At 34.7% G+C, this 15,998-nt stretch overlaps 1 protein-coding gene across 2 annotated transcripts; it reads left to right on the top strand.

The window, feature by feature from the left end:
- Positions 1-883: 883 nt before the first annotated feature.
- On the top strand, positions 884-14,607 carry LOC109051788 (bile acid receptor-like). 2 transcript variants are annotated; one of them, XM_042775409.1, is made up of 10 exons: positions 884-1,084; positions 3,443-3,619; positions 5,475-5,852; positions 8,725-8,865; positions 9,374-9,510; positions 9,990-10,088; positions 10,317-10,416; positions 10,627-10,773; positions 13,018-13,131; positions 13,934-14,607. In XM_042775409.1, exons 2-10 carry the CDS (start codon positions 3,523-3,525, stop codon positions 14,170-14,172), a joined length of 1,452 nt encoding a protein of 483 aa, XP_042631343.1. In that variant the 5' UTR covers positions 884-1,084; positions 3,443-3,522; the 3' UTR covers positions 14,173-14,607. The 2 variants fall into 2 exon arrangements, with proteins under 2 accessions (XP_042631343.1, XP_018924818.2); XM_019069273.2 differs by lacking the exons at positions 884-1,084; positions 3,443-3,619 and adding an exon at positions 3,923-4,079.
- The last annotated feature ends 1,391 nt before the right edge of the window (positions 14,608-15,998 follow it).

The raw sequence follows: 15,998 nt of genomic DNA, 5'->3' as shown, positions 1-15,998 counted from the left end.
CTTTAGGTTTTTCATCTAGATATTCATATTTCATTTTATTTAAGTTTTATTTCAGTGAATGTAAATACATTTTGTCAAAAAAAAATATTTTTTTTATTTATTTAGAGGATCCAACATAGTACAAAAAGTGCAAAATATTTTACGATTGCCAGTTCTGTATTTTCTCCAAAAAATCTTAATATATTAATATAACAATTATGAAGTATTACTAAAAATCCTTTATTGAATAAAGATTGAAAACCCTTGATCTAAAATAACTGACATACTCTTACAATCTCAAAGTTAGGAACACAAATGTTACAATCATATCTTTTAAATGTGTATTTTGGGAGTGTCTTTAAGTAGCACTCTATGCAACAGATAATTTAAAGCTTAATTCTAGGAACTGCCACTAATGTCATCCTGCCATGTGTTGCAAAATGTGTCATCATCCCCGTTTATAACAACACGAGCCAAGTTGCAGTAACTGATTATTGGGCAATTCATCAATCATCAGACCCTGAAGTAGGCTACTGTTCTCTTCAGCTCCACATTAAGCACACTAATATCCCACAATATGTAATGTAACCAAAAGGCAATGTGTAATTCTTGAACTAAACTAACAAAGATCAAGCTCATAATTCAAAGACAAGTATCAGATATCAAAGTTTTCAGTGATGAGCTAAAACAGAGCTGGTGTATTTCTGTGCAAACGCTTTAAATTACACGAGAGACTAGCATCATTGAGTAATAATTATGTTTACATGAGTGTTAGGGTATGTGTGTGTGTGCATCTGTGGGGAATGCGTTGGGAAGAAGGGTGTGCTGTACTGATATCTCTTGCTACTAAGGAGGTAGTGCTGCATTTGTAGGCCTGTCAGCCAAAGTCTGGAGCTGATGTGAGAGGGAGGGATGGCTAGTTCTCATGAAGAGAAACAGATAGATAGTTTAATTAATAACCACTGTCCCGTTTCCCAATGACCCCATCCACTCAGAGAACTGTCTAGTTGCTGCACGGACTCTGCTTGATGTCAATTTCCTAATACTGATGGCTTCAAATATCAAGACACAGCCCAAGAGTGTGCAGCGTCTGTTAGAGTAATAGGTAAGAAAATTATATTTCTGATTTGTTACTAAAATAAATCATCTATTATTACTGTTGGTGATCAGGGCAGGTGTGGAGACTTATTGATTTGGAATGGCACTGTGTTCTGGGGGCCCTCGGTGTGTACTAGCATTTAAGCTCATGGGAAATTATGGGCTGGATTAATTATATAAAAAGTCTTATAAGGGAAACTGGTTGTTGTGACTGATGTATCGATCAATATCGCTAACAACTGAGATCTGGTTTCATAGTAGTTCACGACACTGGGGCCTTGTTCACATATCCTAAATCACAGTGCTGTGACTTTTCTTAAAAGAACCAGTGTTTCCTCCTGTATTATTTATGAGTAAGGTGGGAATGTCGTAAAACTGCACTGTTGATAGAAAAAGAGCATTGCTGCTGTTGCTAGAATTGCTTTATACTGTTTCAAATTATCATAAGCAGACTGCAATGCAAGTAATGCAATTGTACTTTTAGTATACTAAACTGGTATCCTTAAAGTCTGCTAAACTGGAACGACTAATATTGTACTTAATGCATTTTAATTTTGGGGAAGTAGTACTAAAGATATACTGAAGTATGTTTGATTGTGCTAAAGTGGAACTATTGCAAGTATACTTCAGGTATAGTACACTTTAAATATCTTGCATTTAAAGACCAATATTATTCAAAGATCACAAAATCCTCATCAACAGTGACATTAAAACATATTTTAGGCTTAATGTTAAGAAAAGTGTTTTGTGCACAAGTAGTACTCCAGATAAAGTCTAATTATAATATTTATATCAGGGTGCTAATATTTATAAGAACTTTTCAAGAACAAATTTTCCTTGAATTCATTAAAAACTGAAAATTAATAAATGATGATTTGTCATGAATAATGTGAAAACGATTCATATATATTTAGCAACCATTGTTCACACTAGCACTTCTGTAGGAAGTATGAAGGTGTTCAGGAACAGAAAAAGAGACACATGGATGCTGGGGACTAATATATTAACTTTTAAGAACAAATCTTCCATGAATGCATAATCATTTGAAAATGAATACTTTATTTTGTTATTGTGGTGAATTAAATGAAAATGAATCATATATGTGGGTGATTAAATAAAACGATGAGTCAGAAACTATAAAACAAACTGAAGCAAATTTTTGCGTTTAGCAGAAGCAAAAAAGTGAAACTGCCACGTTTAATTTTACAACCACATGTCATCATGTTTTGTCCTATAGATGGCATTTATTAAAATAGATCGACCTGTAATGAGACTTTTCTTAAAAGAACCAGTGTTTCCTCCTGCATTATTTACACATAAAGAGGTAATGTGATAAAAAAGCACTGTTGATAGAAAAAAAATTCAAATAAACATATGCATGCTAATATTGATATATCTTTCATGTATACATAATGTGAAAATTAATTAATCATGAAATTAATGTGAAAATGATTCATATATATACACACTATTAATGAGGCTTCACTTAATTTGTATGATATGTGGATGAGTATTTTAATTAGGGAAAACACATTACAAAGCATGAAGGACTGCAGCCTACCAAAAACATGTCTATATGCATTATGTTTAACTTCCTGTGCGAGTTCATTGTGTTTAATATATGCTTTCTTAAAGAAGGGGTGCTGTGAAGTAAAGCAATTAAAACCCAGTTTCATTATGCTATAAGTTGAAGTAATTAAAACCTTATTTAAAGTTCTGGTGTAGTTTAACTTTTGAAAAGTAATCTAATATTAGACTTCATTTTAGTAAAAAATTATGTAGACAAGCTCCTTCCATATACCTGTAAGGTTTCAGAAACTTTAAACTAAAGAACTTGCTTGGTCTTAACTGGCTTGTAGAGAATAAAAATACATCTGAGATTACTGGATGAAATATTGTGGCATAATATCAAAACATAGTTCAAATAATCTAAAAGCAGAGGTTAGGTGTTTGAAAAACATGGAAAAAGCAGACATCATGAAATCTAGTGCCAGACTTTGTCAGTGTACTGAACAAAACGACTAGAGTTGAAACTGGAGCAAAGGTGACTGCTATCATCTATAGCATTTCAGAGTTGAAAAAAATACAACAATAATTTGTTAGAATACTATGTTCTAGATTTATGATATGACTTCAGGACCTTGTCCTCCTAATCTCAAGAAAATCTTAATTAAATCGGAATGACATTGCTGTAGTATAAAAGTTCACTTGTTAACATATATATATTTCTGAGAAACAGCACCTAAATCAAAGTGTAATTTAAGGGATATTTTTTTACTATATTGCGTCAATACCTTAATTTGCAATAAAAACTGCCTCCATTTGTAAGTAAAAGACAATTCCTCCATTTGTTATTGTCTTGAAGAAACAGGATTATCCCTATCATTCGCTTCCATTCTGGACTGAGGGACTTTTGGGAGTAAGACTCAACACACAGGCTTCTAAATGAATGAGTGGGTGGGCCACGACGTCAGTGTGGTGGGACCTTTACAGATCCCACCCAGTGATGTGTTCCCCCTATCAGAGAGCTCACACTTTTTTGGTGAGTATATTTGAAATCACATTCATTTATTTCCTATGTTATGCTAATGCTATCTTTGCCATGGTGGGTAATGATAAACTATAAGTAAATAAAATGAAACAAACTGACGCAAATTTCTCTTATTAGCAGAAGCAAAAAAGTGAAACTGTCACCTTTCATTTTACAACCACGTGTCAGCATGTTTTGTCCTAGATGACATTTATAAAACTAGATTGATCTTTCCTGTAATGAGACAGGGAGATGTGACTGTCAGGTTAATGAGCAACTATAGCAACCTTTGTTCACACTAGCATTTATGTATGAAGTATGAAGGTAGAGTATACTCTGTGAAAATAGATACATAGACACGGGCTGAGGTGTTGACGATAAAGCTGGATGGTTAGGAATCAATACGGCTAATGATCATCTGTACCCTTACTGGGTCGCACTGAAATGGCCATGGTTCAGGAGAAGACTTCAGGTCAGTACTATCTCATGATACTGAAGCAGTCGGCATATTATAGTATGTGTTGTTGATGAAATTAAGTGTAGATGAAGTGTAGATACAGTACAAACGTTTTAAACATCTTTTTTTATGTTAAAGTTATTGAATTGCCAATGAGATTTCAATGAGTCTTTCACAGTTCTGAAAAAGTTGTCACTGTGAGCAACTGGACTACATTTAGGGGAAAAAGTTTTTTCATAATTGTTAATTATGAACACAAGGTGGGAAAAGTGTGCATGGACTGATGGAGTTAGGCTTGAAACATGCAAATAACATAATATAAAAACATATAACACTTTTAGTCAATTTTAGGTATTCTAACTTTATTTCTAGTGCCACTGTTCTAAAATAGATCAACGTAGTTTATAATTCAGTACGTATCAGAAAGTGCATGTAAAGTTCTCAGCGTTGCCACAAGAGGTGCTGTAGTGGATATAAGTGTAAACAGTCTTCTTTTATGGTCAGTTTCTTTTTTACGTTAGCTAATGTCAATGTGGACGAACAATCTTGCTAAGCAAGTTGCAAGTCAACAAGTTTACAGCAACTTGCTGATGTAACAAATAGCGACAGATCACAATGTAACAGAAGTAGCAACAGATCTGAATCTTTGATCTTTGAAAAAGAAAAAATATAGGACAGGACCTGGTTCTATACACTGGTTGTTTGGCGGGGCTTACGTAAAAAACAAGCTCTTAATCAGACTTGACACAGAGAAGTTGGTCATTTCACTGGAAGATCGAGTTGCATTGATGAGTCATTTACAGAAAGATCTATAAGATGCATTTAGAAAAATAGATGAATTTCCATTTTTTTACTTTAACGCCATGGATATTTGAAATCAACTCTAGTGCCCCCTGGCGTACAGATCAATATAATGACTAAACACTTTAGTATGCATTTGTGTACTTGTGTAAAATTATGTTTCTGGCTTTGAATGCCTTTAAACCTACCTCGCACTCAACAGTCAAATTACAATCAAATCTACTAAAACTCCCTCAGACAGTAGTATTGTGTAAATCCAGAGCATCTTTGGTTAATTATTTCTTTTTTTTTATTAGTTCTGGGTGTGTTCGACTTCTGTATTATGTACAGTACATTTCATACAATCTACTGCTACTAGTTGGACAGAGGCTGATTATGTTCCTAGATGGATTTTAATACTCACTTATGAGGTAGTGGAGATCTTAATGGCCCTGATGAAGTCTGCAAGGTAACAGTACCTTAGCGTGTTGTAGTTTCACTAATTGTTGTGTTGGCATAAGACCTATTAGCACACTGTGCTGGGCTAACATTAAGGTGAACTTGAGCTTTGCATCTCCATGACACATGTAAACTGACAAGCTCCGCTCACTCCTGCCATCTTCTCCTCAGATATTCTGGCAGAGCAGAACAGTCCTTTGCTACAGGACCAGGAGGTCATGCCCTTCACCAGCTATCCCAGTATGCAGTACACCTCAGTGGAGCCCTCCATGTCATCACCATCATACTACTCCAGTCAGCATTGCTTCCCACAGTACACCGGGGAGGAGTGGTACTCTCCATCCACCGTGTTTGAGATGAGGAAAGGACCATTGGAGAGTGGCTTTGATAATGAGCTGGATGAGTCTTGCCCTGTTGTCCCAACTGTGTGTAAAAGGTCCAGGCACGTAGCCCAACCTGGAAGGAGCAAAGGCGGGGAACTTTGTGTAGTCTGTGGAGATAAAGCATCAGGGTATCACTACAATGCGCTCACATGTGAAGGATGTAAAGGTGAATCCCATAATTTAAAATATTTTTGCTGTTGTTTTCAGTCATGAAAACATGTATTTCTGAACACGATTTTTGCAGGGTCCGGAACCAAGAACCGTTTCTTATTCAGAATCCGTTCTGTAAAAAATAAAATAAAAAAAAAATAATAGTGTGATCAATCTGATGTTTGGTACTGTTAACTTAAATACTCTTGTCAGAGATTCCTGCACTACTTCCTAAATCAACAGTGTAAAGCAGTCAGCGAAATTCAACAGATTAATCTTATAAGCTGATTCTTTTAGGGAATCAAAACCTTACAGCATGACCAGAAGTTCACTTACATAACAAATTAATCTTTGTGGATGTTTTAGTGAATCATAACCATATAGCATGACAATAGTAGTCCAATTCACAAATGAATGATTCTAATGTGTTGAATGCTTTTAGTGAATTTAAAAACAAATCGTACAGATTGAACAGTGCAGTCTGATTGCCAAACAAATATATTTTAAGAGCACTTCTTTGTAGTGAATCAAATCCATACAGTGTGACCAGTGTAGCCTGATTCACAAAAAGTTGACTGAGTCAGCTCTGTTTAGTGAATCAAAAAATACAGCGCAACCTGTGTACCCTTAGAAGTAAAAGAAGTGTACTTCAAGTTTATTTTATTAAGTATACTTAAGTAAAGTTCAAGTATATTTTAAGTATACTTTATGTAGTAAGTATACAAATATCAGAGAACTAAAAGTATACTTGTAAGTGTACTATTTCAATACTCCTTGGGACTAAATTGGCCCACTTTCTAGTATATAAAAGTATACTTTTAAGTAAGTGTTGTAAACTTTGAGTACACAACTAGTTTACATGTTTTAGTTTGTACTGCAACTATACTAAAAGTCAACTAATAAGTATACTGATACTTTACTAATCAAATAATTGTAGCATTTTTAGTACACTTTGAAGTATAGTCTCAGTAAACTACTAGTTTAGTAGTTTTATACTGCAAGTATACTCGTAAGTTTTCTTTAAGTGAACTTTACATCATACTTCAATAATATTACTATGTCCCTATTTAGGTATTAATTTGTATACATTTTGTTATATAACGTAGATGGAGTCGATCAACACCCCAAAGATCTTCATGGGTAGACATTTCATTCCACAACGTTACACATTTTTGATGCTGTTTTATGTCTGATGATCATGTTAGATTACGTGTGGAAACATCTGTTGTTTAAGTTTCTTCTTCACTTGTGTTTAGGAAATTCTGTACAGTAGATGTGTAATAGCGCCCCCTACCGTATAACAATGAAAACATGGATTCCTGGAGCACAAGTATAGCTCAAATATATAGACTTTTTCTAAGTATAAGTCAAGTATACTTAAATGTCATTTTAAATATATTTCTGAGAAGTACATAAAGCACATTAGTATAGAAGTATACTAATAGCACACTTGAATAAACTTCTTTTTTGTAAGGGTAGTCTGATTCCCAAAACAAATTACACTAATGAGTCTTTTTAGTAAATCTAACACATAGAGTTTATAACTATATACTGTATATGAGATCAGTATAGTTTCTGAAAGGTTTATATGACAACATGTAGCTAAAATAGTATAAAAAATAACCAATTAAATGTTAAAATATGTTAAAATGTTGTTTTAGTGTTGTATATTTTTAGTGAATTATTGGATTGCATATATAACAGGTCTAATAAGACATTAAAAGTCATCAAAAATCTTTTGCAAAAATTGTTTTACATTCATGTATTATTAACTATTCTCATCATTTGGTAATGGATTAAAAAATTTCATTTCATTTTTGAGTCTGACAGTCTTGAGTCTGAGATCAGGGCTATTGGTTGCTAGAGGCCTAGAAATCGCACATTTAACTTTAAAGGCCATATATAACTTTGCGATATATATATATATATATATATATATATATATATATATATATATATATATATACTGTAACAATGTATAGCTGCACCTTTGTTCTATGACCTCTTTGTTCACCCTCAAACCTTCATAGATATCATAGTGTGCCTGGTCTTACATTGTATCCATGGCTACATAGTTTATGAATGATGTAATAATTGACATGGAACCCCGTGCACCAAATTTAGCTCTTTGGAAAATCATTGGCTGAATGACTGCAAGTAATTCCACCTGTGCATGGACAATGTCCAAAGGGCAGATGCTGGGCTATGTGTCCCAAGTCCCACAGGCTTGGCTGGGTTTGGTGCTCTTTCACGTTCAGTTTGGATTGGGTTCCCTCTCAGCTTTCTGCTGAATAATGATGTAGGCAACCAGAGCCACAAGCCGCCATGCAAAGTTAATGTGTGTCATTGTGCTCATGCTGGAATAATTACCTGTTCCAAAAACAACTGCACATGTTTGTCTGCTGCCTAGAACTGAAAATCGAGCATCCAAGAGTATCAGTATTACAGTACTGAACATAATGTCTTAAACATTACACCATACGTTACATGGACTGCAGTGAACCTATTCCTTGATCTGTGTTTACACTTGTTTCTCCTAACAGTTTAGACTTGTATGGTGGCCAGTGTTGCTTCTATTTTTTTCTTTATTATGGTTTTCAGAATAAAGCAATTTGAATTTGAATGGTTATAGTGAAAATTATTAAGCAATGAAATCTGCTCCTGAATGCTTTTATATGTCTATTCTTGCCATCTGATCTGCCACTCTCTGTGTCACATTCTATGTTTTGTCACTTTTAGCTTTCTCAGGTTTTTCTGTGTTGGGTCAATACATGACATTCTATCAAAAATCTGGATTCTGCTACACTTATAGTATACTATATGCAAAATGTGTGGCATATTGAACATTTTCAGTTATTCAGTTGTTGATGCTGTGTTATTTCTTTCAGGTTTCTTCAGAAGAAGTATCACAAAGAATGCTGTTTATAAATGCAAGAGTGGAGGAAACTGTGAGATGGACATGTACATGCGCAGGAAATGCCAAGAGTGTCGACTCAGGAAATGCAAAGAGATGGGCATGCTGGCAGAGTGTGAGTGAGAACACTGCAAACATTGTAAAACCTATTCCTCTTCAACTAATATATGAGCCCGAGAGTCACACATATTGTGAAATCAGATGAGATACTTTAAACTCTAGAACAGCAGTTTTCAATAAAAGTTATTAACTGGAATATTCAAAGACAACTTAATTTATTTTTCAACTAGAATGGAACTAGCTTTCTTTGGGCAACAAATGATATGAGATGGTTTGGGTTCAAATAATATTGATTTACTTGAGATTTGACTGTGGAAGAAAAGAAGAAGCTGTATTTTCTAAGCTTCTGTTGCTCATGAATAATGTATTGAGTTTTGCATAAATATTGCTGAAACAGATCAAATATAACATTTCTATTGTTTCCAAGACTAATTCTTTTAGCATAAAACAGAGTCTAAAATATATTTTACATACAGTAAACCTTATAGAAAAACAGTTTGCATGTAAATAGTCAATCTGACCAATATGTATCTAGTTTATGCATTTTGTATTTGCATCCTCAGGCTTGTTAACCGAAATCCAGTGCAAATCCAAAAGGCTGAGGAAAAACACAAAGGCCTCATCAGACGAAAGTACAGGGGATGATGTTGGTGACAGTAGAGATGCTAAACAAGTTGTATCTACCACTAAACCCTCCAAGGTAAGAACACAGGTGCTGTCTGATTGGGTTATTATTATAAACTTCTAGAAAACATCCACTTTCAAAACAAACAAAAATACTGTCTACTCTCTTTTTAATGATTCAGTTTTACAGTTTTCATGGTGCCATGCTTGTTACAGTATAACTTTTCAGGCATAATTGCAAACTAAAGTTAAGGGTGGGTGTCCTATAGCAACTTTTTATTGAAGTGCTATAAAAGGTTAAAGGGCAACCTCAATGATTCTCTTCACCATCATTCTTCTCACTTTTGCTCACATATACAGTTACTTCTAAAAGATTGTTTTATGGTGAAGGGTTGTAAAATGGCTGTGCAGGATCAAAAGTTGGCTAGTTATTAAAAAATTACACTACTAATCTTTATTTCTTATTCCAAATAGCTGGATGGTCCATGATCCAAATGCCTCCAAATCCAAACAGGTTTATAAATGTATGATTTTTGGCACATTTTCTTATTTCAGGAGAATATAGAACTGAGCCAAGACCAGCAGGTTTTAATAAGTTATATAGTTGACGCTCACAACAAACATCGCATCCCTCAGGATATGGCGAGAAAACTGGTATGTCTTCTCAAATCTAAATAACAACCCTTACTTTTTTTAATCTTATTTTAGATCAACTTTTTATGATTCTTTAATGCACAAAGCATCCAAATGCTACTGTAAAAGTCAGTATAAAACTTTGCCTGTTCTTATCACAGTTAAATCATTACGTAACTGAGGTTATCACCACCCCAATGTCACAAAACAGTGGCTTATTTGCATGCTTTTTCCTCCTTCTAACCACAGCTACAAGAGCAATTTAACGCAGAAGAAAACTTCCTTCTACTGACTGAAATGGCTACTAGTCATGTTCAGGTGCTGGTTGAGTTCACAAAAAATATACCAGGTACTGTTTTTCAAATTCTAGAAGAGCTATTTCTATTGCAGTTTCTATACCACTTGTTTGAAAATAAAATAAAGTAAAATCACATAGTTCAAGAAACAGTCATGTGACACTTTTTATATGATAGTGATGTCCTATGAAGAGAATGCAATAACTCTAGACCTCCAGACCTCCAGTCCAAACATACTTATCGGGTTCTTGTATTCTGAGCAGGTTTTCAATCTCTGGATCATGAAGATCAGATCGCTTTATTAAAAGGTTCTGCCGTAGAGGCAATGTTTCTGCGTTCAGCCCAGGTCTTCTCCAAGAAGCTGCCCAACGGACACACAGTGGTACTAGAAGACAGGATCAGAAGGAGTGGTGAGCTTATTATTTGGATTGCAGCATAATTTACAGCACGACTCATGACCTTTATCTGCTATTATGGAGTGTTCAAAGGAATGATGGCTCTGGGATTGGGTTTCTAACTAGTATGCCACATACTTGTTGAGATCCTCAGAGCCCAGAACAAAGTCCATAAAGTTCACTAGGCACGTTACATTAATAATGTATCTGTCCGCCCTAAATAACAACAGGAAATTTGCCATCTTGAAAATCCCGTGGTGTACATTACAGGCGTAAAAGGACACTAAAGTCCAACTGGTTTCGGTTTCACAGAAGTCTAAGCACTGGATGACTGCCAGGAACAGCACAAAGAAGAAAGCCCTCATATAGCTGGTCAATATAATATCTTTTGCTTTATGACATCTAATCAGATTTTGTAGAAGAGATGTGGTTAAAGAAGGATGCATGATCAATTCTGTCTCTTAAAAGCAACTTAATACAGCCCTCCTACATTGCACACCGAATCACCTTTATTTCAAAGTTGCTTTCAGCCTCTCAGTATTTTAAAAGCCATGACGGACCATCCAGTTAGTAAACATTTCTAAACAGGCAAATGAATGCAGAGTGGCACAGACTGTTTGAGTCCATCACTCTTCTTCTCTGCAGTACAAGCTCAGGAATATTCACGCAAAAGGCCAGTGATGGTGAAATAGACGCACTGTCTAAAGAGACTATTGTTCTCTATCTAAACATCGAGAGGCCTATTGTCCCACTCTCTAGCTCTCAGTGCCTCTGACATTTCTCTGGCATGAAGCCTTCGTGATGCGTCTGTTTTTTTTTTTTTTTTTTTGGAAAGTTATGACAAAGGTTATCCTTTCATCTGAAGGGAAATGAATGAAACTGTGAAAGGAGTCCACATGCTGCGATCATTTTCTCTCTCGGGGGTGGTGAGTGTTTGTATATACTGAGTTTTTGAAGAGTTTGTTACACTCTAGTGGCACTGTTTTTCTTTAATATAAACATTATGGTAAGCTGAATTAAGACATTTTTAATGTCCCCGCTGATGTCTTCAGTGTGTCATCTCCCATTGAGGGATTCCCTGATTGGTCAGTCAGTAAACCAAACCCTTATTGCTCTTCACATTGAATGCTTTACATCAGAAAAGAGCTCTCAGCTCACATAGCCAGTAAAGTATGATAATTATATCAATGATAATGATAAAGACAAAGGCCTCGCACAAAACAGGAAAGCCCTTCAAAGACAGGCTTCAAATGAACTGCTGTTACTGAGAATCCCACTGAATGTGGAAACGAACAGCTGTGGGGATCCGAGGCCAGAATCAGATCAGCTCTGACCTTACAGACAATAGAAAGCAGTAAGGTCACGAACCCTGATGATCTCCCATTGCACACTGAGGGAGTTTCAGAAAGTCTCTTCCAAAGCAGACAGTGAATTCACAGCAAAATCATCTTCTTAAGATATATTTTGTCTAATTTCTCATTTTTGTCCAGTCAGACTATATATATTTCCTTAAACAAGATGAATTTACTTGCACGAGATATGAAAAGTTCTTTTTAAAAGTGTATTTTAAATTAATTTTCTCACCTCACTGGCAAATTCTACTAAAAAATTTATCTTACACAATTTTGCTTAATTTATCTAGTTTTAAGGAGGTATACACATTGTCTTGAGACAACAAGACAAAAGTAGATTAAAAGAGCAGTATATAAAATATAATAGGCCTACATTTTATATAATGGATGGATAGATTCTTTCAAAGAGGAAATTGTGTGATTTAGTACATTTATAGGAAACTCACTGTTACTTTTAAAAATAGGAAACACTGCCACCCTGAGGCCTCAGAATGATACAGGCCAGTTATAAAAACATAACTTAATTTCAAACATTCAACAAAGACAGTTTTACTATTGAATACTTGAAGTGTGCCTATAAGATTTATTTATTGAAGCTCAAACATATACAGAATTTATGGAAGTAAGATTACAGTGCCATGGCTGAGTGAAGTATGTAATGTGATATTTAGTCTAGTAAAGAAGGCATGGCATTTAACTTTAAATCATAGCTGGTATGTAAATGTCTGCCTTGGTCCCTTGGCTTCAAAGAAATATGTTTTGAGATGGTTACAGGTGGCGGTTACAGGTAATAAATGACTTGACAACTGACGTCGTTAGTACTAGACATTCAATACTAGAGTGATTAAAAAAAAAAAAAAAAAAAAAGGCAAAGCTTGGTATGTGAATATCTTTATTTCCTCCACAGGGATATCTGAAGAGTTTATCACACCCATGTTTAACTTCTATAAAAGCATTGGGGAGCTGCAGATGATGCAAGAGGAACATGCTCTCCTCACTGCTATCACAATCCTCTCACCAGGTGAGCTGCCATCTGTCATCTAATGTTTTAAAAGTTTTAGAATGCATATCATTTTATTTTTATTTTTATATATTTTTTGAAAGAAGTATCTGATGCTCACCAAGGCTGCATTTATTTGATCCAAAATAAAATAAAAAGAGTAATAATGTAAAATATTATTACAATTTAAAACAACTGTTTTCTATTTTAATATATTTTAAAATTTAATTTATTCCTGTGATGGCAAAGTTGAATTTTCAGCAGACATTACTCCAGTTTTCAGTGTCACATGATCCTTCAGAAATCTTTTTTGTGCTGATTTGGTGCTCAAGAAACATTTCTTATTATTACAGTGTTGACAAAAGTTGTATTTCTTAATATTTTTGTGGAATCCATAATAATTTTTTTTAGAATGATGAATAAAAATTTCAAAAGAACAGCATTTTATATGAAATAGAAATCTTCTGTAACATTATCAATGTCTTTACCGTAACTTTTGTTCAATTTAATGTGTCCCTGCTGAATAAAATTATTTAACAACAAAATAAATAAATCTTACTGACCCCAATCTATTAGTTACTAAGGCAGACATGTTCCAAGTAACCATCAATGCAAATGCATAAGCATCATGTGATGTAAAGATTTTAACTCATTTAAAACCCAGTTTTGTTTTTTATGTAATCAGTTTGTACTGTTGGTAAATGGTTAATGATTACTGGAGGTCACAACTGAAAATACATTTTTGTCATTGTTTCATGCTTCAGAAGGCCACAACGAAATAAATTTATTTCATATGACTGAACCTGTTCTATCTAAACAACAGACAGACCATATGTAAAGGACCAGCAGGCAGTAGAGCGTCTGCAGGAGCCCATGTTGGAGGTGCTGAGGAAGGTCTGTAAACTACAGCACCCCCACGAACCCCAGCACTTTGCACGGCTTCTCGGTCGTCTGACTGAGCTTCGCACCCTCAACCACCACCACGCCGAAGTTCTAGAGTCATGGCGCATGAGCGACCACAAGTTCACCCCCCTCCTCTGTGAGATCTGGGACGTTCAGTGACTTAGTGGAATAGAAAATGTACAAAAAATGTGAAGGAGAAATGCCAGAGACGTTCACTAAGCTGCCAAAGAGAGGAGTTTACACTTTTCAGAGAAGTGGACTGTTAAAGTATGTAATGTAAACATAATACTTTATATTGTCAAACTTCAAATAAAATTTTAACACATTATCAGCTCTTCAAGAAAAGATTGATGTACACATTTTGATATTGTAATGCCTTTGTAAATGTTTACCTGGCCTTTGCTACTTGGCACCTTTGTTTAGAATTTTGTGGCTTTTTACATTTTATGTCTGTTTGTGTTTTGTCTGAAAATATTTTAAGGTTCTCAAAATCTGTAGCCTACTGCCTGACCTGCGGTCACTCTTTTCACTTTTCGAGAGTCCTGTAACCATTCTTGTTTTGTGCCCAAATATATGTGTTTATCTGTAAACTCATGCTTACCATTGTGAAATTATATATAAACAGTATATTTAGTATAACAGGCTAAATATTATAAGGACACCTGAACAACAGGCCCATATATGCTAAGCACAAAACCATGGGCATTAAATGAATAGTTCACCCAATAATGAAAATTGGCTGAAAATGTATTCACCTTCAGGCTATTTAGGAAGTAGATGAGTTTGTTTCTTCATCTGAACAGATATGAAGAAATTCAGCATAACATCACTTGCTCACCCCTTCAAACTGCTGATAAAAACATCACAATAATCCATAAGGAATCCACATGACTCCAGTTCATCAATCAACATCTTGTCAAGTAGAAAAAAAGGCCTGATTGTAAGAAACAAATCCATAATTTGGACATATAACTTTAAACCGTTGCTTTCCGCAAAAATACGAGTCCAGTTAAAGTGCATTAATGATGAATTTGTTTCTTACAAACACACAGCTCTTTACTTCACAAGACATTAATTGATGGACTAGAGTCGTGTGGATTACTTGCAGATTATTGTGATGTTTTCATTAGTTGTCTGGACTCTCAATCTGACGGCACCCATTCACTGCAGAGGATCCATTGGTGAGCAAGTGATGTAAAGCTAAATTTCTCCAAATATGTTCGGAAGAAGAAACAAAAGCATCTACACTCTGATGGCCTGAGAGTACATTTTCAGTGAATTATATATTTTTTTCCATCGTAAACTCATGAACGAATGAAAAAATTATATTATCCACTATATGCCCAAAAGTATGTGGATACCTGAATGCACCCATATGTGCTTGTTGACCCTGAACAGTACTTTCAAAACCATATTAATTGGGGGTTAGTCTTCCATACCAATTTCATTTTTCTGGATAAGGATTTCTAGATAATGGAACATAAAGGGATTAGGTCACCAGAATATTGTGCATCTGAAACGGAATGCCTTTCCCAAACTGTAATCAGTTCTCTAGAATGTCATTGTATGCCATAGCATTAGGATTTGTCACTGGAAACCACTGGAATTAAAGGGATTTATATTGACATTTACCTATGACACATATTTTAAAGGGATAGACCAAAGTCACTATTCACTGATTTGAACAAGTGATAAATTTAACATTATCCAGATTTATTTGACTTATATTGTAATTATATTGACATTTACCTATGACACATATTGATCTCATACTGTATACAAGTGACTAAACTATCTGAAGCTATTTTAGACAGGTCTTAAATTCACAAACCCATATCTGAGTTGACTATTTTAATTGCATTTTACTTTTTAGAGTTTAAAAAGTTTTTGCTAGGTCTTGTTTATTATGTTTTGGAACCATGTCCAAATATACTGTTATGAAGTGTTTCTGACAGAATCATAATGATCTAACAGTCCATAAAAAA

The sequence above is a fragment of the Cyprinus carpio genome, chromosome A18 (assembly GCF_018340385.1).
Source record: "Cyprinus carpio isolate SPL01 chromosome A18, ASM1834038v1, whole genome shotgun sequence".
Taxonomy (NCBI): domain Eukaryota; kingdom Metazoa; phylum Chordata; class Actinopteri; order Cypriniformes; family Cyprinidae; genus Cyprinus; species Cyprinus carpio.
This window is presented reverse-complemented; position numbering and strand designations above follow the sequence as displayed.

Bases quoted from the DNA above. Each gene is read 5' to 3' on its own strand.
- LOC109051788 (XM_042775409.1), top strand. From the start codon at position 3,523: ATGAATGAGTGGGTGGGCCACGACGTCAGTGTGGTGGGACCTTTACAG. The intron at 5,853-8,724 runs GTGAATCCCATA...TATTTCTTTCAG, and splicing joins CACATGTGAAGGATGTAAAG to GTTTCTTCAGAAGAAGTATC. The intron at 10,089-10,316 runs GTATGTCTTCTC...TTCTAACCACAG, and splicing joins AGGATATGGCGAGAAAACTG to CTACAAGAGCAATTTAACGC.